General features: G+C 50.4%; 2 protein-coding genes across 5 annotated transcripts in view; one reads left to right on the forward strand and one right to left on the reverse strand.

The window, feature by feature from the left end:
* The first annotated feature begins 44 nt into the window (after positions 1-44).
* QRFP (pyroglutamylated RFamide peptide) lies at positions 45-3,285 on the forward strand. The gene is made up of 2 exons (XM_072025516.1): positions 45-125; positions 1,395-3,285. Exons 1-2 carry the CDS (start codon positions 45-47, stop codon positions 1,788-1,790), a joined length of 477 nt encoding a protein of 158 aa, XP_071881617.1. The 3' UTR covers positions 1,791-3,285.
* A 3,249-nt stretch (positions 3,286-6,534) lies between these two features.
* Positions 6,535-25,368, reverse strand: part of ABL1 (ABL proto-oncogene 1, non-receptor tyrosine kinase) — a 65,994-nt gene continuing 47,160 nt past the window's right edge. For all 4 annotated transcript variants that reach the window (XM_027471158.3, XM_027471157.3, XM_021267938.4 and 1 more), the window contains 8 exons: positions 20,971-21,243; positions 17,038-17,122; positions 16,497-16,674; positions 14,013-14,197; positions 11,778-11,930; positions 11,089-11,178; positions 10,615-10,779; positions 6,535-8,261 (listed from right to left, as the gene is read on the reverse strand). In XM_027471158.3, the coding sequence (XP_027326959.1) occupies positions 6,565-8,261; positions 10,615-10,779; positions 11,089-11,178; positions 11,778-11,930; positions 14,013-14,197; positions 16,497-16,674; positions 17,038-17,122; positions 20,971-21,243 (2,826 nt within the window). In that variant the 3' untranslated portion in view covers positions 6,535-6,564. The remainder of the gene's footprint in view (positions 8,262-10,614; positions 10,780-11,088; positions 11,179-11,777; positions 11,931-14,012; positions 14,198-16,496; positions 16,675-17,037; positions 17,123-20,970; positions 21,244-25,368) is intronic.

The following is a 25,368-nucleotide window of genomic DNA, read 5'->3' on the forward strand; positions in this document are numbered from 1 at the left end:
CGTCCTGGCACCGGTGCCGAGGAGGGCTCTTGGTGTGTTTCCACATGGGGGCTTTGGGGGCCTCCACCGGCGCGCACGCACCCTGTGGGGTCTGCGCACACCTCCGGGACCTCCAACAGCCCCAGGTGGGCACGCACAGCCCCAGGGGTGGGGGACATTCATGTCCCCAACCAGCCCCTGCTGCCCACCAGCATCGCCGCTGCGTCAAAGCCAAGGGAGAGCCCTGCTCCTGCTCAGCCTCCCCCCCAAACGAGGCAGCGCACGAAGGCGGCGCGTTCATCAGCGTCCCCCCCGTGCCCCCGGCCGCCTCTGCAGCCACCTCCCCGCCAGCCTCCCGGCCTCTGGTATGCGCTGCCAGCAATTAGCACCCGCGGGTATTTAATGGGGAGAGGAGCGGGGCCAGGCGGCTCAGTCTGGGCAGGTGCTGGGGTGGCGCAGAGCGGGGCCAGGCGCTGGGCATCGCCCGAGGCAGAAGGTGAGTGGCAGGCAGCCCCCAGGAGGGTCCGGGGATGGGGATGGGGTTGGTGTTGGGGTTGGTGCACCTCATGGTGGCTTCCCGGAGTGGTTTGGCTTCATTTTGGGAGAGCCCAAAGCAATGGCAAGGTGCGGGTGAGGCCATGGAGCACCCCAAAGCAAAGCAGGGCAGGGCGGGGAGCGGGGTTTGGGTTCAGTGGGGTCTGCGGCAGGAGAGCCGAGCACCCACGGCCACCCCGTGCTGCACAGAAGGGGCAGGGACCCCAGCCCCCATCGCCAGCGGTGACTTTTAAGGCAACATCTCCTGCAAGAAAAAAATAAAAAAGAAAGGAAAGAAAACATAAAAAAATGCCACTTCCCCTCTCTGAGCTTTTACAGCAGGAGGAAGGGGCGGCGGAGGAGCCCTGAAGGTCACCCCTGCGCTGCTCAGCCCACCCTGCTGTCTGCGGGGCGCCCCCGGCCCCATAAAGCAGGGGGGTGGCGAGCACCCTCCCCTGCATTATCGGGGCACCGCGGGTGGGAGCGGCGCATTTGGAGCCGAGCAGTGCTGAGGTGAAGGCACTTAAACCCTCCCCGCGGTGCCTCGGAGAGCAGCAGGAGGCTGCGGCTGCCACCGGCCCCGCTCCCAGGGCAGGAGCTGCGGGGCTGCAATTTGGGGGCACGGGGCCGCTGCCACCAAGGGGAGCGGGGTTGGGAGGAGACGGGGGTGCAGAGCGGCCCCCCAGCAGGCTTGGAGGAGCCGGAGGGGTTTTTCTGGCAGATGCTGCAGCAGATTTTGGGGAGGGCTGCTCTGTATCAGGACGAGGGCACCCGGAGCGGGTTGGAGAGCGCGTGCCACCCATCCGCAGCCCTTCTGCGGCCACGGGACCAGAGGATGCTGCGTTTTTCACTGCATCCCTCCCTCGCTGTGCTTCCCCCAGATGAGAGCACCCTCCTCGCTGTCCTGCCTCTTCCTGCTGACCCTGGGGGCCTGCTTCCCTCCCGGAGAGCCGCAGCAGCCCCGGCACCCCGCGGAGGGTCCCGCGCTCCAGCCCGGCTGCCGAGAAGAGTTGGACAAGGCCCCCGGTCCTTGCTGGTGGCCAAATCCGAAGCGGAGGCGAAGTGAGGAGCTGAGCACCCTGCTCGGCATCGCCCGGGAGCTGCGGGGCTCTGGCACGTGGAGTGGGGGCTCGCGGGGGCAGCCGGGCAGGCAGGAGGGTCCCGCACCGCTGCCAGCCGGGGGAGAGAAGCGAGGGGGCACCCTGGGGAACCTGGCCGAGGAGCTCAGCGGCTACAGCAGGAAGAAAGGCGGCTTCACCTTCCGATTCGGGAGGTGAGGGTGAGGGTTTGACCCCCCCACACACACCTCCTGGAGGGGGCCCCGGGAGGTGTGCCGCGTCCCCTCCTCTCCTGACACCTCGCCTGGGTTTGCTCGGACCGAAGGACGCCGCGGAGGAGCTGCTGTTGGGATTCCAGTGGGGAAATGGGGGGGGCACCACGGCGGCTCCCCCAGCCCCAGGGGAGGAAGAGGAGGGTGCCCCACGTCCCCTCCCCGGGGACACGGCCTGTGCCAGGCTGGGGAGCAGCAGAGCTGGGCGGAGGGGGGCTGGAGGATGGCAGGGGGTGTCCCTCCAACAGCAAATTCTGCTTAGTGTCAAGATGCCACTTCGGAGAGCTCCTGCCTGCAAACCAGGACAAAGCAGCGGGGTTCAGGAAAATCTTTCTTAGCCTCAAAAATCCCCACGGGAGCAGGCAAATCCGCCCCTGCACCGCCAGCCCCGAGCCGACGCAGAGACCCGTCCCCAGCGGGTGCCATGGCGATGACCGAGCTGCAGCATCCCCATCCCGGCACCCCGAGGCCTCCCCCAAAATTGGGCTCCTTCCTTCCCCAGTCCCCGCAGCCACCTCCAGGAGCCTCCAGGTGTGGGGATGCTGAAGCGCCCACCCCTGCCGCTCCAAACCCCCCCTGCCAAAGGTACGGCTGGGGACAGAGCTCCCCAAAAAGCTCGCACACCCACGGCCGTGAAGAACAAGCCTGGCTCCTCAGCGCCTGCCTTCTCCTCCTTTTTTTTTTTTTTTTTTCCTTTTTGGCAGATTTAGCTCTGCCAACGCCAACAGCGCCGTTTGCTCTTGTGCCTGCCGCCGCAGGCAGAGACATTCGCAATCAGCAGCCCGGCTACCTGGCTCGCAGGCACCGAGGGCGAGTTAGGAGCCTACCGACCGCGAATATTTCATGGCAGGCACGGAAAATGCAGCAGGGCAATTATTATTTAGGGCGAGCGCTAAATTGCACCCTCAAAAAATCAAAGACGGTGTCAGGACTTGGTTGGAGGAGGGAAAAAAAAAAAAAAGGGAAAAAAAATAAAAAAATCAGTCTCCGAGAGGCGCATTGTGATATCCAGCAGGCAGACAGCACTTAACACCGCGCCGCGGGGCCGGCACGAGCTGCTCGCGCAGCGGGATGGGGCCGAGCTGTCCATGGGTCAGGCAGGTGCTGGAGGATGGATGGACGGATGGATGGACGGACAGACAGAGGAACAGGCTGCCCTGGGGGCTGCAGAGGACTCCAGGCTTGCGGGGACGTGGAGGACACCGCGGTTCGGTGCTGGTGTTTGGCACAGGGGGGTGCTGAGCCCAGCCCGGCCCCCAACCCCAAAATTTCCGGGCTCTCCTCGGCTCCTCCGGACCCCCCGCAGGAGGTGGGGAGCTGGACCAGGAGGGGGGGAGCTCTATCAGTGTTTCTATGGCAACATTTCTTTTTTTTTTTTTCTCCCCCCCCCCCCTTTCTTTGGAGTGTACAAATGGTCAATAAAGGCGCACTGATCAATTTTACCCGGTGCTGTTGAAGGGGGGGTCAGGGGAGGTTTTGGGAGCCAGCAGAGCCCCGGCCCTACAGCGCTGGGTGTCACGGGGAAGGGGCTGGGAGCAGCAGGATGAAAGCTCTCCGTGCACAGCCTGGCTCCGAGCGAGGCACAAAACCCTTCCTGCAACTTACCCAAAAGTCAAAGCCGGAGCTTTGACCTGGGAGGGGTAAAAATGAATGGAAATGAACGGGAGCGAGTGCTCAGCCCCCTGTGAAGCTCCCCATTACCCTCCCCTGGGCTGGGTACAGCCCTGAGGGCACCCCAGCCCCATTTCCACCCGTGGGCTCCATCCCAGAGGCTGGCCCCAGAGCATCCCCGGGCGGGCAGAGCCCCGTGCACCTGAGTGCCACTTGTCCTGCAGCATCCCGGCCCCGCCAGCCTTCCTTCAGCTGGTGAGATAAAAGAGTTGAGCGCAGAGCACTGACCACGTTTTCCATCTTATGACAAGCAGCTCGTCGGAAAAAAAAAAGCAGGATGACATTAAAGGCAAACTTAAAAGAGCGAACATTGTAATTTCAAAGACACAAAAAGCAAAACAAAAACACAAACACAGCTATTCTTCCCCCAGAGCACTCTCACTTTCAAGCTCAATAGCCTTGAAAATTGGAGCAATCAAACTGTTAAATGCATCGATCTGTTAAATCAACTCCTACTGTACGCCGCTAAATTTAGCCCTGAATCCTGCTCCTGCACCCCCAACCCCGCACGTCCCAGGGCTTTCCCCAGCCAGGACCCCCGACCTCTGCCGTCCCAAACTGCTCCCCTGAGAGCAGGGTCGGGATCCCCAGGACGGTTGTGCTCAGGTCCCCTCACCGTCTTCCCCCAGCCCCAAATTTGCCACCTACCAGTCTTTATGGCAGAGATGCAGACGAAGAGCAGCTTGGGCACTGATTTTTGCCATGGGTCACGGCCACAAACCAGCCAGGAGCCCCTTGCAGCTTTGAGCACGCATTTATCAGCCACCACCACCTGGCTGAGGAAGTTTGAGCCTTGCCAAGTGCAGATCATTGAGTAATTTACGCTTGCCAACTGCAGCCTCCTGCTTCTTGTCATCTTTTCCAGGCTGACCCGGGAGCAGCCCGACACAGATGAGCCTCCTGGTTTATTCCCTGCGTCTTTTTTTTTTCCTCTCCTGACTTTTCAGAGCTGGATCAAAGAGCGTGGAAAGCTGCTGCTGCCTGCTCCGAGGGGGATCGACTCTTTTGGGATGGGGGCTCCCAGCAGAGGTAGCTGGGTTTGAAAATATTTGTTAACAGACAGACACGGGTTTTCCTCAACATTGATTTATTTTTAAATATACTACGCGAGAGAGAACTGGAATAAAAAATAAATCAAAAAAAAAAAAATGAAAAAGAGAGGAAAGAGAGGAGGCAGGACTGGAAGTCGCGTACAGAAACCATCTGCACCGGACCGAGTTAAGGGGGAAACGACCCCCCGAAGTGTCACAGAGATGAAGGACAGAGCTATTTACACACTGTAAAAAAGACAAGTCTACAAAAGTGTGTAATAACGAGATACAAATGTATAATATAGTGGCACAATATGTTATCAAAGTAAAAACAGTACCTCCAGGAAAGAGACAGTCCAAGGTTTTTTTTTTTGTTTTTTTTTTCTTTTCCTTACATTTTAAAGGCAGCCTGTGGCAGAAGTGTGTAGTTTCTTTTAAACATTTGTCACGTGTTAAGTCATGGCTGGCTGTGAGGGCGAGAAGTGGCGTGAACACACAAGAGTGAACTACTGGAAATCATATACAAAACAAACAGTCCCCAAGAGAACAGAATAAAATACAATGGAAGGCAATTAGTGTTTCAGATACACAAGAGGGGCCACAAGAGTTACAGGGGGACAGGACAGAGAAAATGCCTTTTTTTTTCTTTTTCTTTCTCTTGTTTGGAACTGTTAAAGAGTTAAATTGCACTGTTAATAGCCCTAAACCTTGTTCTTTCACTATTGTCACGAGTCACAGTTAGTTCCCAGTCGTGCTGCGTTAGTCGGGAAGGTTTCAGGACCTTGGGAAGGAAGCCCAGGAGCCCTGCTGGCAGCTTCCTCGGGAGACCTACCCTAGGAGAGGTGCCTGCAGTCTTCACAGCTCCTTGTACGCCGCTGGGTGGAACGAAGCACGAAGGCAGCGATGGTTTCAACCCCTAAGCACTGGCAGCTGAGCTCTTGGAGGGGACCCGGCGCTGGGCTGGCAAGGGCAGCACCGGGCTGTACAGGAGCGCAGAAGCCAGGTCCCATCTCTGCTCACAGCATACAAAAAAGGCTGGAAATGCACCTAGAGGAACAGCAGTTCTTGCCCATCCACGATGCGCAAGCTCAACTGAAGCAACTGCTGGAGGCACAGTGGTATCTCTGAACTCACCCTAAGCTATCCCCTCCCGTCACTGACGGAGCGATGCCTTGCTCAGCACCAGCCCACTGCTCCCAGGCCTGCTCTGCAGCCCTCCACCCCAATTAACGCTGGGTGTAACGAGAGGGCAGCAGCAACGTCCTTCTTTGGACCTTTCCAGTCCGATATCGCTGCCGGGGAGACCTGCAGGCAGGCTCCCGTGCCACTAGGTTGGAGCTCAAGCAACTCACCTGGGCTCAACAACGTTCAGAAAATGCTGAAAACACAGATACAGAGGGCAGCGGGTGGAATCGGAGGAAGGATTTGGGTAAACATCACTTGTAGCCTTTTTAAAAGTTACATTAAGGACTCCCCCCCCCTCCTCTCCCCAAGCTCCAGGTGTGTTGCATTGCTGCCAGGTAAATGTTGGATTTGGGGACACGCTGCAACTCTCCCGAGACACGCCATGGTTATATTGCTAGTCAAACACCAGTCCTGGGAGCGGGGCAGAGGGAGGGCATGGAAATGCAGTAGGAAGTCCTCCCGAGGAGGCTGGCATCTCAGTGTCCATCAGTCTGGCGTCAGTCTTAGCAGTCCGTCCAGAGCAATAAAATATTAATAAAAAGGCATGATGTGACATCAGCATTCAGACTTGTAGTCCACAAGGCAGGAACTCCACAGATAAGACGATTACGAGTAAATGAAACGCAGGGAATCTGGGCCAAGAGGGTGGAAAGTGCCTCTTGAGCACAGCCCTGCTCTTTGGAGCTGGGGCACCCGCAAACAGCCTGTGGCTTTTGCACAGCCCTGTCCTGAACGCCCCAGTCCTTTGTCAGTCCACACACGCTGTTACTCTCTCAACAGTTGACTTTGGCCCACTGTGATTTATTTGTTTTGTTTTTTTAAACCTGGCTTCTGCTACCTCTGAACAATGTCGCTGATTTCTTTCACCGAACTGAGAAGTTTGCTAAAGTCCTGGGTGGCTGCAGGACCACTGCCAGCCGTCGCTGGGCAGATCTGAAGCTCCCGTAGGTTGTTCTCCAGCTTATTGATGGCCTCCCGAAAGGCAAATTTGTTCCTCATCTGCTGAATGGAGTCCACGTAGCTCACACAGAAGGTGTAGAGGTTCTTGCCGGCCTCCAAGACAGTGCTGTGGCTCGCCATTTGTTCCGAGTTCTTGCTGATGGCGAGCCGGAGAGCCTCCGTGCTTTCCAGCACCACCCCTTTGGTGATGGTGCCGCTGGCGATCCTCTCCGGGGGCTGCCGGGTCTTCCGCAGAGACACCCTGGTGGAGATGAGAGGGATGAAGGCTGTAGACGACGGCTGCTCCCCGCCTGGGGCGGAGGGCACAGAGGAGGAGGAGGCAGCTGGGGTGGCCGTGCTCAGCAGCAGCTTGGTGGAGGACTGTGGCTTTGGTACGGAGGGGATCCCCAGCTTCTTCACGCCTTCCCCGGGCTGGTTTGGCTTGAGGGCGTCGCTGCTGGCAGCATCTGCAACCTGAGTCAACTGTTTGGATTTCGGACCCGACACCGCATCTGCTGCTGCTTCGTGGCTGGGGCTGTGAGCCACTTTTCCAGCCTTGCCGACGGAGGACGAAGAGAGCGGAAGCGGAGGGGCTGGCTTCAGCTTGGATAACTTCCCTTTGTCCTTCCCTGCCGACTCCGAGGTCTGCTTGAGCCTCCTCAGCCGGGGCTCCTCAGAAGCCTTGTTGGCACCTGCAAACCCAGCGGAGTTGGGTTTGGCAGCAGAACCTTGGTCCGTTGTCACAGTGGTACCTAAGGCACTGGATTTGACCCCATCGTCCTTGTGCAGCACGCTGGAGGAAGGAGGGGCGGCAGGCTGCCTACGGCCGAGTTTCGGCGTCAGAGTCGGAGGGCTGGAGCCAGGACTCGACTCCGTGTCTTTGAAGACGTCGTCGCCGGTCTCTTCGTTTTTCTTAAGCAGCCGTGGAGGAGGGGTCACCGTCCCCCTGACAGCAACGTCAGTCTTGGCCTCGTTTGCCCGCTTCCGAGGCAGCGCTGGCTTTTCGCTCTTGTGTCCCCCAAAAGTGGAGGAATCAAACTGGCGTCCCGTGGACTGCAGATCCCGAGGCAGAGTCACGGATTTCCACTCGGTGTCCTTGGCTCCGTGGGGTACGCAGGAGGCTGAGCAGGACCTTAGGAAACGCTTGCTGGAGTTGGAACTGCTCTCCTCCTCGCCAGCCACCCCCCGACTGATGCTCATCGTGCTGGACTTCTTCCGTAAGTGGGGAGATAAAAACCCGGAGTTCCCGGCCACGACCCCGTTGGTGACACCGGCCCCGTTGCTCGGGCCCTGAAATTTGGAGGGGTCACCTGCATCTGCGGGAGGCGCGGTGAAAGCCCCGTTGCCAGCATCCCTGCCCTCCTCCTCGCCGCCCGCCCTGCGGTCCGAGTGGCCGTCCATCTCTCTGAAGGAACTGCTCCGCTTCGGAGGGGTAGGGGCAGTCTTCTTCTTCTTCTTGATAAGGGCACTGAAGAGGTTGGGCTTCTTGTCTTTGGGAAGCAGCCTCTCGTCTTCGTTCAAGCTGCTCTCCAGAGCCACCCTCTCCTTCCGTGGGAGCAAGGGGGAAATGGCAGGCTCGTGGTCCAGGGGGTCTGCAAGGGAAAGAAGAGAGTCTGCTGAGCTGCGCCTCAACGGGCAGGACAAGCTGTTTGCCTCCTGGATCCAACCACCGCAGCACCTCCAAAAAGGTGCAGGTTCCACAAGGAAAGCCAGCTTCAGATCAGGAATAAAGCAAGCACGGCTACGCTGAAGCCCAGGCTGAATGAATGCGGTGCCTAATCCTACACGCACTCCTTCCTGAGGTGGCCAATATAGGGCTTGGCTGCCAAACGACTTTCCCTGTAGGCTTCTGATTTAAACAGCAACATCCAAACACCAACTGCTTATGTTCAGATTCCCACCCTAGCATCCGGAGAGCTGTCTAAGCTTCATCCTGAGGAGAAGATAAATATAAAGAGGCCTTTTCTTTGGTCCCCGAGCTGTTGCTGCCTTCGGAACAGCTGACCCTCTGAATTAATAGGACATCTCTGCAAACCCACCTCAATCCCCAGGCTCCTCGTTCATTTCGATTCTGATACTCCTAACCTCCTTCCCTGATACCAGCCTTCACGGGGAATGGAAATAACTTTTTCACAAGCAGAAATCAAGACATCCCTTGACAGCTGAATGCTTCAGGTCACCGCGCCGCAGAGATGGTCAGTTCTGTACAATAAGGGAGGATAACAGCCTCCTTCAGCAGGACCGCGCCAGGAGGAAATGATGGGGTGACCCTTTCTGCAGTTACAAGAGGTATTTAAAAATGAATAGCGGTTTATAATAAATTTTTACAGAGTCCTGAAGGGCTCTGCATTTGACTGACTGGGGGTCTCCTTCTAGGTCAGGCACTCCGATGGCATGCTAATTCGAGAGGAATGCCTTTAGGGCAGCAGGTACGTGTACAGCTCCAGTAGGTAGCAGAGGGAGATGAAGCAGAGACAGGGAGGAAGAGGATGCTTCTTAGCAGAGCAAAGCAGCAGCTTTCACTAAGTTTTGGCTTCCAGACTCTGGCTTGCTATGAAAACACTGACAGCTGAAGAGGAATCAGCAATAAAGCTTCAGTGTGAAATACGTATTTTTTTCACAAGAAAGAATGAAATAATTCCCAGCATAGTGTTAAATTCATATTATTCCTGCTGCACTTGGAGCTTTCAAAGCCCTTAAGTATTTAAATGAAGTTATTTTACTTCAAAGCTCGTAATAGCAGGCAATTATATTTCCTATATATGGCAGGCTGGATTTACCACTGGTCTTCAACACTGTGTTGTATTAATTGAGTTACAACAAAAAATACGGGCACACTGTGCTCATTATTCTTACCTTTTTACAAAAGAAGCAGAAGAGTCCTTTCATTTCCATTAGAAAACTAAGTTGCTTTATAAATCAGTGTTTCCAAGCCCTTCTGTAAATAACCTTCCTTTCTGCTTAAGTCACTGACACTTTCTTTTTCCCAGATTTTACATTCCCTCTTGTATTTTTTTTATTTTTTTCCTTTGTCTAGATGTACATTTGCTACTGATACACGAGCTACTAGGTGAGTTTGTCATTACAGAAAAAAGGTCAGTTACATGAATGGTCACATAAGGCACGCTTAACAGAAGCTGGAAAAAATAATGTATTTTGTTTTATCTTGTTATTTTTCAAACGATCTGGATACAAACCTTCTGTATAAATTCAGTGTTTTACCACTGCTTTTATTACCCCAAAATGGAAGGTAAGTGCTTGAAGACACTGATTGAATAGAGTTTAATTTCATGGAAGATTCTGTAAATATCTCCTTGTCCCTTGCTGAAATTCTGTTTGGTAGATGCCAAGAGTAATACTCTTCAGCACTACGAGCACAAACCTGCTACGATGAAACACTGAAGAAACCTCTCTTACGGGGCTTGCTAAACCTGAGCAATCGTCCTGCTTTAAATTATGCAGAGTGGTAGTGTAAAGAGCCTTGAACACAGCACATTTCCCAGCACTCGGATGCAGTGGGAGATCCCACTGATAGCTCCTACCAGGGAATGGGAAGAGAATATGATCAGAGAGCTCTGTGCTCAGGCTCTGGTCTATGGGGAGCTGTAGGAGACAGCCATTAAGTTAAAACGACTCCTAGGGCTTCTCTAAGCAACGGCAGGTATAGCGCCAGCCCCTCAGCCAGCTAAGCATTCACACTCCCAGATGCTGTGTGTTTTTATCTGGTCCCAGGATTAACAGCCCTCCTTTTCTGTGAAAAAAAATGAGAAAAGGAGCTCTGAACCCAGGGAAGCGATCTCGGCAGCGTGTCACCCAGAAGCACAATACTGATCCACCAAGGTGGCGCCTGCTTTTAGACACTGCTTTTCCTAGGTGAAGACCTGGACGTGCATTTTGTTTTCCCCTGTATTTCCTGAAGGAATAATGACTTTAATTAAAACCTACCACATTCCCCCTGGCCTCGAGCATGTGCAGTCTCCAAACCCTCGTTGGCATCTTTGCTTTCAGCAGCTCTCCTTGACGTTCGTGTTTTGGTTGGTAACTCTGGGGCCTGGAGGAAATTGCTCACGACGCTCCTCATGCCCTTCTTTCCCAATTCCTTCTCCACCTCTGCAATACACAGACGACAAAAAAATCACTATAATAGACAGAATAAATAACTATCATACTGCTCAGAGTTAATTACACAAAAGAAAAGCCAACACCACCAAGCAGAAGTTCCCTAAGGTTGTTCAGTCATTTGGCCCTTTAAAATCAGACCCAGAAGAAGCCCCCATGTAAGTGTGGCTGCTTTCTACACCGTTTACACCAGGCACTGGAACCCATGGCTGAGTGTCACCGCAAAGCAGCCTGTAAGCTACACGTAAAGGACATGAGTGTCCCCGTCCCATCCCTGGAGCTGCCTGCCCCAAAACCTACCGTCCGATATGCTGGATTCCTGAAACATCGTCTCAAATGCCTGATGGATCTCAGCAAAGGAAGGCCTGTCGGAGGGGCTCCACTGCCAGCCTGCAAAAACACCACGGCTCAGAAGTGCCCACCAGCGCTGGACATTCGTCACACTACGCCAGGAGGTGCCAGCTGTCACGGATCCCTTTTTATTAAATGGCCAAGAGAAAATACCAACGTGGAAATCTGATTTGAAGGCTGCTGGGTGTCGGCAAGCACCACTGAGCCGAAGTAACAGTAGGTGCTGAGCACCCCTGGAAGAAAAAAAAACTATCGCACTACAGGAGTCATGTACCAAAAGGCCACAGTGGAAGAGCAACGCCAGTCCCTTCAGAAGCCTAACAAACTCCTGCTTCACCCTTGGAGCACAAGCCTTTTGTTAAGCTGTCAGGAAAAAGGAGACAGAAAACACTGAGCTGCACAACAACCCCCTCCCGAAGGCCCACATACTCCCAGCAGAGGATGGCTGGCTTCGCACTGCTTTCATCCTCTGGGGAAAGCGGTTTGAAGCAAGCATTTCTGCACAGTTCTGCATCTCCACTACAACTGGCAGAGGGCTTCTCGTGTCTGGCTGCGTGTGGCCAGATTCTGGCTCTCCTACTGTGTCTCTGCAGAGCTAAATAGCAGCATTTGCATCTGCAGGGCTGGAGGAAACTTACACGCTCTCATGAGCTCATAGACTTTCTCAGGACAGCCTTCAGGGCGCTCCATGCGGTAGTCTTTCTCCAACAGCTCATAGACTTGAGACAGGTCAATCCCGGGGTACGGGGACATGCCGTAGGTCGCGATTTCCCACAGCAGAACACCAAAAGCTGCAGTAGGGGAAAAAAAAAAATCGGTAAGCTTTGTTTTCATTTTCAATTCTAGAGGATGTTTAGTGGGTGTAGTCACTAAACAGTGCTGCACTTAAACCAGCTCTGGGTGGCTCAGATCCCATGCTCAGCAGCAGCTTAAATGTTAAAGCAGCGTAACGAGCCTCGTCATCAGCACAGACGAGTTTCCTGAGATATGACAGGGTAGAATTAGACTAATTTTCAATGTATCAGTTGTCTCAAACCTGAACGCCTTGAGATCCTTCAAGTCCTATTAAAAGGCACAATTAAGAGGCTTCACAGTGGATTAGCTGAAACTGTTTCGCTGCTGCACTGCAGTCTCTCTCTCAATTTGACAGCTCCTCTCATCTGCAGCCTCTCCCTAGAGGACTCGCACGTTTTAATAGCTCGGTGGTTTTTGGGGCACCCCTGTTTAGCTGCAGACTGGAGGGGAAACCAGGGACCCAGCAGCGAGAGGAGATTTTCAGCAGTTGCTACGAAGGAGACAATGGAGGGGGTGAGATATTTTGGTCACGGGGAAAGCTGAAGAGTCAAAAGGGAGAGCACAAAAAGGTTTGAAGCCAGGCGAGGCGTTCAAGTCCCAGAACCCGGTGCAGGTCAGCGCCAGGGTCAGGCAGCTAACCCAGGAGTCAGGCATGCAGAATAGACTCAACACCAGTTCAGCAACCTGCATGTAATTAGTTCAGTCACCCCATTCTGGCCTTAAACTGAAGAGAAAGTGATTACAATTCTGCATAAGTAAGGAAATCACATCACATTACATGCTAACACCACCAAGGGCAATTTACATGAGACATTTCTATGCACAATTTTCTTTGATTTCTGTCTCGAGGCAGCGAGGTGAAAAGCATCCAAACCCTGGCATGGCCAGCAGCAGCCGTGGCCTCTGGGGATGGCTGGCGTGCTCCACTCAGATCCCCTAATCCACCGCTCTGCAAGGTTACACTAACCTTAATTAAAGACACCCAATATCCTTTTGGAAATTCCCCGAGTACTCCGCAGTTTAAATATGACAGGGATCCCTACAGCCCCGCCAGCAATTCAGCAGCATCCTGAGGACTGTGGCAGCTACCCAGCAACGGCCAGCGCCATCCCATGCCAGCCCAGAGCAGGAGAAACACCTTGCTCAGCACACAGACCTCAGCAGGGTTGTCCTCTGCCATCTCTGGAAGGTTTTCTATCAGTCGTCCCCTAAAAGTTCCTTCAAAATGAAGCCTTCCTCCGCACCGTTTCCTCCAATCTGCAGAAAACTTCACTGCTGCTTTCCTACTGCCTGCTCTTTTTATATATATATATATATAAAAGATGCTCAGGATAACATTTCTCAAGTGCCCTTGGGACCAAGTCCCACCAACTTCTATCTTATGTCACTGGGCACTTTTGAGAATTTGACCAACAGCTATGGCAGAGATATAAAATCCAAAGAAAGGCTGATAAAAAGTACAATGAAATTTTCTACAGTCAGATTTGATAGAATTTAGCTCCATTTAGCTAAGCCTAGTCTTATCACCAGCACCTCAGGGCTCTTCAATAACCATTTGTCATCAAATTTTCTCTCTGTTTCTGCTCATCTCATTCCAAAGATTATTCTTTTAAAATGCAGAAAGACGAGCTCGGAGCTATCACCAGACAGATATACACATAATTTTTTAACATAAAAATGAACCAGATTCTCCCTTTCCTCCATAAAGTAGTTTGAAACTTCCTGGCTATATCACAATATATTGCTTCATAGCTCTGTGCCAGGACTCTATCAAGTCAGCAGCGCTGGTGCCCTCCAGCCCCATTCCAGACATTTCTCTAAACACTACAGCATCCTTTATTTTCATACTTGCCAACGACTCAAACACACAAAGCCAGGTCTGCATCCTCAGTTTTCCACTCAAGGACTGAATTTGCACAGATTCATCCCTGAACTTTGACAAGCTCACAGAACAGCACAGCTCACGCCAGGGAACGCGCGCTCTCCTGAAATGTTTCACGGTGTACTCATTGCACAGCCCTGCAACAGAAGGCTACACAAGGCTATAATCCCAATTTGTTTGTACATAAAATTCTTACCCCAGACATCAGATTTAATGGAGAACTTGTTGTAGGCCAGGCTTTCTGGTGCAGTCCACTTGATGGGGAATTTTGCTCCAGCGTGGGCAGTGTATGTGTCGCCTGTCATCAGCCTGCTCAGGCCAAAGTCTGCCACCTTCACCAAGTGGTTCTCCCCTACAAGGCAGTTTCTGGCAGCGAGGTCCCTAAAAACGAGAACAAAACCAGGCAATGAGTGGTCTGTCATCTCACTTTTGGCAATAGCTAAGAAACTTGCTGTTCCCGAAGAAGCCTGGGCCTGCATGTGATTATTTAGATCAGAGTATTACACAGAAATTATGGAGTTCTGCATACATGCAAGAGGTAAAGTGATTTTCCATTCCGGCTTTGTAAGACTGTCATCCAAACTTTTTTTTTTTTCTTAATGTGAAGTGAAAGCTTCAAGAAGCCCCCTCACTTTCAATAAAAGCTGCCACCCTCAGGATAAAAATAATTTTAAGAAATGTCAGTGCTCAAGTTATCAATAGCCGAGGATGAGCACTGAATTAAAGAAGTTGCAATGCCTCGCTTCTTGCCCACCTCTCCAACACTTCCATCACCCCAGACACCAGTCACTCTCTAGAATTCTTCTTCCAGTCCCTGTTCGACTACCAGGTTTAATCCCCAGCTATGCTCTCCTTCCTCCTAAGAACACCACATCTTACAATGCAATGTTTTCACAGCCAACACAAAAATGTCATCAGTGACCATATGGACAGCTCGGTGAAAAAGCAGCAACCCCAGCTGCCTTGCAAGGAGGCAGAAGAAAGCCTGCGTGGGCAGCTGCAAGACAACAGGTTCTTCTCACCCTTTCAGTTCAAAGCCCTAATCTTCAAACAGGAGAGATTTTGGCCTTTTCAAACCTATTGTGGTCTCTGCTATCAGCACTTACATTTTTAAAAGACTGAGCAATAAGCAAATCGAGCTTTTCCTCCACATTTTTTCACCTGCCTTCACCCTGGCAGGTGAGAGATGCACACGCCGCGTTTGCCACCTCCCTGCCACAGACGTGCTGTTAGCACCCTCAGAAATGCTTGATGAGGATAAAAATGTAAAGCACAGAATTACATTTCTCCTAATACTGGGTTTTACTAAAAACGCTTCTTCAGATTATGTTACATTGAACTAAAAATTGATTCTACCAGAAAGCGTGAGATGTTCTTCAAATGTGAGGCAGCCTCTGCTGTTTCTTTTGTTTGTTTCTTCTGCTCAGCCAGAGTAGATTTTAAAAAGTACGTCTTAGTAGACGTCCATTAAATTTCCACTATGTTTTTGAATGCATCTTCTTATCAATGCTGATTACTACAATGTGTGTCTAAATAAAAGCTCCTCTTCATAATCAAATTCCTCCTCCTTCCTGATTCATTAAATGAGGTCACAGCCCAGCGTTTGAATTCATGGATGCGAATTGTGACAACACTCTTAAAATAATTGGGTAGGTGGGTGTGGGGGTGGCTGATAAGGAAAAAATGCTACTATTTATTTTAGATAAATGGGTCATCAGAAATAAGGGGAAATGAAATGAACAGGAGAGCAGACAAATGGGATTCACACAAAGCAGTTTTTAAAGTTCACTTCCTACAGGCTGAAGGGATGAAATACTTTCAACAGAGCAAATCAAAGGGTGGAAAAAATTTAATTTGCAGCATCACCGTTCACTTTATTGACTGACAGAAGGATTTAAACAAGCCTTTCAGGCAGCAAAGGCAACGCATGTCTTAGAGGAAGACCTAGAACTTTACACACGATCTTCATATTTGTCTCTATAAAAAAACACGTGCTAATTTCATATTCCAGCTAATTGGGTAGGAAAGGTCACGCTGTGGCACAGAGAACATCTTGTATTAAACTCGGTGACTCTCAAACCTTCGCACAGGATGTGTCATTATATTGCTAGGAGGCCATTTCTGCAGACGAAGAATGCGAAGCTCTAGCCGTAATTGCAGCACGCTTAAAGGTCAGAGTCTTTGGGACTTTAAGACTGCAAAGATGCTTATTAAAGTCAAATATGCAATCTGGTCAATAATGGAAAACAGTCCCCATAGGGGATGAAAAAAGCAAGCTAAAGGAGAACGGACACACGGTGAGGTGGCACTAAGAGGGAGGCTTTGCTCTGAGCACCTGTCCACATGCAGCAGCACCAACTGCCTGCAGCAGTTCTTGGAATCAAGGGAGAGCAGAGGCTTATCTGGTCCATTAAGAGCCTGCTACCTGAGGAAGCATTTAGAGCTAAGGCATTTGTCCAAACTATAAAAGTACTGATATGTCTTTAACCTGCTTCTAAAAAAGAAAAAAAAAAGCAGAGAGAAAACCAATTAGAAGGTCATCCTACAGACAGGTCAATGCAGAGGATGAGAACGCAGCACAGCAGCGTGTTAAATGTGGGACGTGGACTGCATCTGAAGTCAGCACTGGGATAATCTGAAAACAAATCTTGAGATTCAGGGTGCTCAGTGCCCTTCCTACCTGTGAATGAAGTTTTTCTTCTCCAGGTACTCCATGGCTGAGGAGATCTGAGTGGCCATGTACAGCAGCACCACCGCGTTCACCTCCTGCCGGTTGCACTCGCGCAGATAATCCAGCAGGTTCCCGTACGTCATGAACTCCGTGATGATGTAGAAAGGAGGTTCCCGTGTGCACACCCCTAAGGGCCACGACAAAGTTTGGTTTGAACGTTTGAGAGTGTCAATGCGTCTTTGCATTTTGTCTTCCAAGGCAATTTAGACCTCTAACGGGGAAATACAGGGCTCGCACAGGGAATGGGCTGTGCGTGGAGCTGGTTAACAGAGGGGTTTAATTTCCTGCTTCAGGCTCTGGCAAGTTAAAACGTTAGGGAGACGAGATCATTAAAAACCATGTATTACTGGTACAAATTGTGAATTTTGCCAGACAATAAGTGTCTGTATTTAAAGCCTTGGCATGGTAAGCAGCTTATCTGCTCCTTAACATCCATATCACTGCACAAGGGTTTAAGTTCAAATCCCCCTGCTTGGTATTTATCACTTACCTAATAATTGCACCAAGTTCGGATGCTTGATCTCCTTCATTACTGCAGCTTCTTTCAAGAACTCTTCCACCTCCATGGTATCCTCCTGCAGAACAATAGCAAAGCTTTGGCAAGGACAGCGCGCACAAAGGAGGAACAGTTTTTTTGTATGGGGGCACAAAACGAACAGCGAAGTGACAACAGAAGCCACAGCTTTTTTCAAGGTAATTTTTTCCCCATAGCCACATCACAATGCCAGGGAGTTGGGAACTTTTTTTTTGTTTGTTTGTTAGGATTGTTTAAAATGTATTTTTATCATTCGTATTGTAGTTTTGGAAGAGAGCTTTTTAGAACAAGAAAATCCATATCCCTTTTGTGAAGGGGCTCTCGCAGGACCGTTCAGGAGCTGAAAAGGAAAAAGCTAAAAAGGTTTGTTCCTAACAGAAAATAAAATCAGATGAAACAAACAGTCCAGAAAGAAAAAGAAACAAAACACGAATGAAAAGAAAAGGAAGGCTAGGCCACAATCGAAGGCTCGAGCAACTGCTGAAATGCGAGGCCCCGAATTCACTGGGTCTGAGCAAGAGATGCCCAACCCTCAGACAGGGCAGCGTGGCCCACGGCAGCGACTCCTTAACCGAAAGCCCGAGGTTTCACAGATTTCATTCGTGGTATTTAGAATCTGAGCCGTGACGTAACTGTTCTGGGCAGATGTGTCACTACCTATTTGTTGAGCGCCGTGAAGTTGCTTGGCACAACAGAAAGCCAGGGAAGATCCAATCTTGCTCAAAAGACCCATCTTCTGCAGCAAACGGGCCCCAGATGGCCGGAAGGTCATTTCAAAGTGGTGCAAAAACACAGATCTATTCCTAAAGCAATGTTTCTTTCTATATCCATATTTTTTTTTCCCGTCGGCGGATTAATGTTGACAGCCTACATGGACGAAGTGTTTTAAGGAAGGATTGGAGAGGATTTACTGCTGCTGGTGAGAATGATAACAGTGGGCTGCTGCTCTAAGACCCAGGCAGCGCTCCGCTCTGCAGTTAGCCACGAGAACCTTTTTCCAGCAGTTTCATTCCATCATTCGCTATTCGTCGCCAATTAACTTGATTGGCAGCTGTGTTTTTTTGTGAGCACGCTCTGTCAAAACGAACAGCCCAAAGGGCCTTGTGAACAGAACTTTAAACCGTTTTCTTTGGCGAAGGAAACGGGGTTAACAATCCAGGTTGCCAAACAAACCTCGACCTGCACTTATCTTCTTTGTGCTGCTGGGAAAGGTGGCTCCTCTGCACGGCTGCTCCATGGGTTGCGGTCCTTTACCTCTCAGGGACCAAACTAATCAGGAGGATGCACAGAGGGAATTACCCTAACCGCGATCTCTCTGTAAATCCGAGGGAATTACCCATCTCTCTGTAAATCTGATCTCATGCAAAGAGCAGAATTGTGCCAGTTTCAGCCCTCCTCTGCACAAAACTACGGAATAAATACAAGGGTTCCAGCAACACGCTATGTTCCTAGCAAAATACAGGACTGTGCCTCAGCCCTGACTTACACAAACCTCATTAAGGGACACCTGGCCTGCACGGTGCTTGATTTAAATCACAGGCTTCTCTGCTGGGGAAAACAAAGGAAAAAAAAAAAAAGGCAGTCTTTGAAGGCAACCTTAATTGATGCAGGGTAGATGTGTGCAGGGAGAAATGTGCTGAGGCGGCCGGCTCACAACAGTTCAGGCATTTCATGGCCCTCACGGGGCAGTAAGTTTGGGTCACGGCCCCAGCAGGCTGCATCCAGCCCCGAGATGCTGCTGGAGCGGGTCACGAAGCTCCATCCCCAGCCACCACGGCCCATTTCTGCCGAGTCCCTGCTGAAATGTTTAAAGGGGAAACATCCGAGCACCGCCTCGCTGCATCTCACCTCCCGCTTACACACAACCAAAAACCAGGGTGCTGCTTTTGTCAGCTCCGCTCAGACCTGACAGAAAAACGAACAACAAATCGGGCTTCCTGAGCCCTGCTCGTCAAAAGGAAGCTGGGAGGGATTTTTCTTCCTTTTAGCTTTCCCTCCCCTTTATCTTTCTTACGCAGATACGCAGGGTAGATGGGGAAGGAACAAGAGCCACGTCAAGTTTTGAAAAATATTCTCTCACATGAAGGTAAAGCGAGTCGTTTGAGTGTTTGTGAAGAAGCTGCTGAAGGCTTGTTTCCCCGTGCTGAACCGGAATATAAATGCGATTTAAAAATATTTCCCCAAACTTTGAAGAGAGCTATAATCCTACCTGTCAGGTAGCAGACTGATGGATTTAAGGACGGTGGATTATAAATTTGCTTTTAAGGATGGTTTTAGTGTGCGTAATTGCAGACTGAAGTGTTTCTCAACTCTCTTTTTGGTTATTCTTACATTCCCCAGTGGAACACGCTGCTCCATATTACATTATGAACCACTTTCAGTCATGTTTCATTAAATATTTATTTGATCTATTTGAAACAGCCATGGTCTGTATTAAGGTTTCTCGTTAGGCTCAGAGATTCGATGGCATCGCACAAACTGTGCCTCTGTTGATGGGTTTTAGCAAGAAGATGAAGGAACGCAACAATCAGGATTGGGCACAAACGAGAGACCCGAAGGCATCCGGCACCCTCGCACCACAGCAGGAGATGTTGCAGCAAACTTAGCATTTCGGGACACGATTTCCCTCTCCTTTTCACGATATGGATGTTTTGTTCAAGCTGGTCACATCGCAGCTCCAGCTGCACCATGGTGCTCCCGAGCAAGCCCTGCGGTCGGTCCCAATGCGCTGGCCCGAGCACGGGTAACACTAGGTGTCACTCGCTGCCTGTGCAAGCAGGCACTGAACTCTTCTCCACTGGGGAGCAGCAAAAGGAATCTCCGGAGTACAAAAAAGGCCAAAACGAAAATCCTTTCTGCAGCCATAGCAACCCAGAAATACCGAGGTAGCCCCCGTTCAGACAGTCAGGGAGAAATGTTTTCCCCGAATCAAAGAAACTTCCCTTCCCCTGACACTGCCGCATCAATGCGGGGCTCTCCACTTCAAAAATGTCCATTGGAAAAACAAAAAACAAGAAGAAACAAACAAAAAGCCTTCTTCTGTTTGTTTCTGCAAGCCCAAGCCACATCCCAATGCGAGGAGAGAGAACATGGTGTCAAGTTAACATAAACTCTTATTAAGCAATCGAATGCAATGTGTGTAGATGGTGCCAGGAGATCTCAAGACACATTTATAAACATAAATGAATTAAGCAATGACCTTCTGAACCCGGAGCATTATTTGCATTTCAAGAGGCAAGGAAACCAAGACTCAGAAATCAGGGAGCAGAGCCAGAAACAGAACTGATTACCCAGCTCCCCACGAAAGCCTCTTACGAATTTTAATATACTTGAGCTTGGATACACTTTTCCCCCCCCCCTCTCGTATCTTTTGATAATAAACAGCTGTGAACAATTGCTTAAGACTGCTAGGTACACAGGGAGCTTGTCTTTGGGAAAGACGCCACATGAGACAAACAATCAAAACATTGAGATCCTCCTTGAAATGCAGCCCTTGAATTTTCTGTTGCCTGAGTCACGATCCGCAATTTTCCTTAATGCCCCAGCTTGTCTCCGTGCGTTCACCTGAGAGCAGCAAACCTTTGCCACCCCCTGAATGCAAGAGGTATCACAGCAGCTGTTTACTTTTCTGAGGTTTCATCTGCTCTGAAGCAAAAATTGCGCTGTTAACAGCCTGTTTAGTTATGTGTGTTTCAAGTGCCACATAAAACCATCATCAGTTCAAGTTCTCTGTTATTCCAGGCCTACGCACAGAAATTAAGGGCTAGCACCAACCCAAACTGTCAAGCGGGGCTGAGGGAAGGCAGCCAGCCTGCACTCAGCTCAGCTGAAAGGACAGGAATGGAGGAAAAGCAGGGAAGTAGGAATGTTGAGAGATGCGAGTCCTACCTTTAGGGTCTTCACGGCCACTGTGAGGCTGTACTTCTTCCAGACTCCTTCGTACACCTCTCCGTACTGCCCACCCCCAAGCTTGTGCTTCATGGTGATGTCAGTTCTCTCGATCTCCCACTTGTCGTAGTTGGGGGACACCCCGTAAATAGTGGGCTTATTGCGTTTGGGTGCCGGGTAGTGTAAAGTGGTGATGAGCCCATCTGCTACCGTCGAATGATGATGGACCAGCTCCGCCAACGTGTTGAAGCGGCTCTCAGAAGAGACATACAGCTAGGGACCAAAGAAAAAAGAGAAAGCTCATTAACTTTGTGCATATTTGAGCATTCATATGCAGAAACTACATTTAAAATGGTGAAAGCCAAGTGTTGCATGGCTTCAGGTCACACTGCCGTGCCACGAGCTCCACGTGCTCTTTAGCTCGTAGAAGCTCAGAGCTGAGAAAGATCAACACTTGCAGAAGTGCATGGATTCACCAGCAAATACATGCACTTTGCTCAAACAATACGGAAGGAATGACCGCAAAGAGCATTCGGTTGGCGTGCTGCTGCTTGAAACGTCAGCATAGACTGTGGGATAGTTTCTGGATAGGTTCTCTACCTCAGCGTCTGGATCACATTGCTACTGTCTGAGGGATGACGTTTCACCTTCCTGGATTCTCCTTGAAGTTTCGTTAACAAACTGGGAGCTTCGGGCTAAGGTCTGCACAGTGCTCTGCATCGAGCTGGACAGCTGGCCTGTTCATCCTTGTGACGGGCACAGATCAATAACGCAGAAGTAAAATCATTACCACTGAGCACGGACCTACTGCGAGGCATGGCAGCCTGCATTTGTTACCACTTCAACATTTATAGAGAAGAGCCATTCGAGCCTAAAAGCCTGCTAAAGGTAGAAAAGTGACACCTACAAACACAGCTCTGTATTTCTTATTTCATACCCAAGTCCAAACTTCTGGTGACAAAAGCTACAAAATAATAATAATAAAGTGATGCTGTAACGCCTGAAGGACAGGGAGAAACCTTCTGCCTCGCTGGATGTGCACCGAACGGCTCAGGCTGTGCACGTGTGGTGGCCATCTGCCTGGGATTTTGGGAAGCTGACAGGGCTGTCAGTCAGCCCCAAATCCCAGACTTGGGGCCAAACTCTGCTTCTTGCACCTAGACAGAATTCTTGGACGGAAAAAAAGAAATTTTTGGAGCTCCACAGATGCGTTAAGTGAACATGTCCAACAGAAAAAGATGATGTATTTACAGAGAAAAAAATGTTTGCAGAGAGGAGGAAAAGAGCCTTTGATCTGGAGACTGGCAATTTCTGTATGGATGCTCCTCCTTCGCAGGCATCTGTTTACTACGGAAAACCCAAAATGAGAACGAGAGGCACTGGAGAAGACCAAATATTCCGAAGGAAACGAGCACTGGCCCTGTGAATACGAAAAGGTGAGTGAAAAGAGCAGCTGTATCATCCAAGGACGTCGGAGTGCCACGGAAGAGGCCCTCTGCCCCTCAGCATCCTGCTGGCCCAAATTCCTGCTTCAGTTTCTGAGAACGAGGCAAAGGCTCCGGTGCAGATGGTGACGGCTCTGTGAGAGCTGGCAGGAACGCTCAGCTGTGTGTGTCATGGACTTTCACGATCAGAGGTGGAATCACCTTAAAAATGGATGTTCTGAGAACTGAAGAGTGGCACTTTGAGAGAAGCTTTCACAGTTGCAAGGCAAGAAGCAAACAGTTCTTCAGACCACCACGGAACAGTGTAACCACAGCTGGGAACAAACCACGGCTGTTTGGGAACAACTCGCAGTACTAGCAGTGGTACCAGCAGTTCATGTTACACCAAGGACTAAAAAATAAAAGTATGGATGTGTGAAACTATGCTGAACTCTCGGACTGCTTGGAAGCCCAGGGAAGTGGGGAGAAGGAAGCTGTCCCTGGTTTTATGATGGCTTGCATCCCACGATCACAAAATCTCCTGGAATTTACAAATATCCCTATTTTATGTGACAGCTATGAACTTGCTGCAGACTGAGAAGGGTGTGAAATGAACGGCCAGAGGTTTCAGAAGAAACCCACAGCAGGCTGGGGAACAGAGCTCAGGATGGCAGGACAAGGCTCCATGCTGTAACACACACGAAGGTTTCTACCTGCATGAAAAAACACACCCAGCCACCCACCGAGCGTGTTCATTCTGCAGGCACAGCTTTTCTACCCTCTCAGGTGTTGTTAAACTGACCCATGCAATGCATCCTTAACCTGAAGGCATTTCTCACCCTGCCATCAGCAGGCAATACTAAAAGCCCCCACAAAAAGTCCACGAAGAAGGGAACGAATCTGCATCCTGCTAAGCCACTGGAAGCTCCAAGAGACTCCATCAAGACACGTCCTGTGTCCCTAATGCTGAGCATAGCAGGATTTGGAGAAGTGGCTGGACAGCGCTGTTTATTCACTCTGGTTACTCAGTAGGAGGCTTTGCCTCAAGTACCATCAAGGCAGGAAAACCCAAGGCCTCAGTTCCACGGAAGTGGTTTACCAGATTACTGGCTGCGCTGTGCCAGCCAAATCCAGAAAGGTCATTTTGAATGTCTTCCTAAAAAAACATTAAAAGGTGGTCCGGAAGAATACGACCCATTAAAATGGGAAACGAAAAAAATCCCCTGATGAGTTACTTATTTCAAGCTACTGAACCCCAGAGCATTAACATGAACGGTGCTAAAATTAAGACATCTCCGATCTCTTCCTACTTCTTTCCCTTCTCCTGCAGGCTGGGGGAGGCTGTGTGATGCATGGCCCCCCTCCAGGCCAAGCAGCAGCTGCTCCACTCGGTTCTGTGAAACCTCTTGCGCCGTTCTCGCAGGCACAGGATATGACCCACAGAAGCCGTTCATCCTCGAGGCCTCCAAGTGCTGCAGTGAATTCCTCAGAAGGCTGAGTAAGGACCCTGCGGGCCGTGGAAGCCCCAGGTGCCCGGGGAGCTGGAGATAAGAGCTTCCCTTCGGCAGAAGGATGTGAAACAGGTAATGGAGCAAGGCCCCAGCAGCTCAGAGCAGGGATGCTGTGCAGCAGTTTCCGTTTCCCAAGGGGAAAGCAGGGATGTTAGCTGCCTCTCTTACTTGCTTTTAAGCTTCAGCAGCTTGGGACAGGGCACTGGAAGCGTGGCGTGCCCTGGTCCAGCTCCAGGAGGAGGCGGGTGGCAGAGGCAGGCATCTGGCAGCACGCTCCTGATGAGCTGTCTCACTTCGCTTCGTTAACACAAATGGAAATCGATGCGATTTAACAAGATGAATTGCAGTGCTGAGGCTTGGGGATGGTGAACGGCTCCTTCTGTGGGGATGGCAAACAGCCCTCTTCCTTGGCAGGGCCAGAGGGAGCACTGTGGCCTCCTCTTTGCTCAGCCCCACAGGCACAGCTCTCGTGTTGACCTTTTGTCAAAAACACCAATTCAACACCAATTCAAACAACTCCCTGGAAAATGAACAGTTAACCCGGCTACTACAGACCTGAGCAGATTACTGTAGCTCTGCGGAACTGTTTTGGGGGATAAAAACAGCTCTGCGGGGATGAAAGCCTTCATATGCCAAACCCTTTTACAGCGAAAAAGGAGAACGTGCTACAGCACCAGGGACACGTGGTTATTTACACCAAAAGGAGGAGGCCTCAGTTCAAAGTGTTCGCTTGCGAACACTGCTCATCTGCCAGCATCGATGGGAATCAAAGGGATATCAAGCACAGAGACAGGAGGAGGAAAAATATTCCAGACTGCCGTGTACTCCTCAGAGTACGCAGCCTGTCAGCATTTCTCAGGGCTGATGTGACCACAGAGTGTGTCTGCACAGAGCGAAAAAAGAGCTGAAGCACGGTAACGAAGAAATCTATCACCTGAAATAATCATAAATATCATCGTCTCCATCAGAGTCTGTTGGCTGAAGCAGAACAAAAGTGTTCCATTAATTAATAAAATCTGTTTATCTTATTAAAGGTTTTAGAGTGACGAGTCTGATAAATAGCAGACACGATATACTTGTTCCCTGTGCTTTTATATTATGGATTCTGCTGTTTGAAGAACAGAGCTCTCACAGGACACAGGAAAATCGGCTATGGCAAGACAGTATGATACTTGTTTTATTTTTTTTCATTTAAAAGTACTTTAATGGCACAGAATCTGTTATCTACTAGACGCTGGCAAGAAGAGCATCAGCAGCCATGCTCCAGACCCACACTGCAACTTCTGCAGAGGATCTAAAGAGATGCTGCTTAAAATGGATTCATTAAAAACAAAATTTACCGAAATCCAATGCCAGCAGAAACGTTTCCATGAAATTCAAATGAAAATCTGTGGAAAACTAAGCTTATGTTAACATTTCTCTGCAGCATCCATCAAGCAAGGCATTGCAACACTGCTGTAGTA

This window comes from Anas platyrhynchos, chromosome 18, assembly GCF_047663525.1.
Source record: "Anas platyrhynchos isolate ZD024472 breed Pekin duck chromosome 18, IASCAAS_PekinDuck_T2T, whole genome shotgun sequence".
NCBI lineage: Eukaryota > Metazoa > Chordata > Aves > Anseriformes > Anatidae > Anas > Anas platyrhynchos.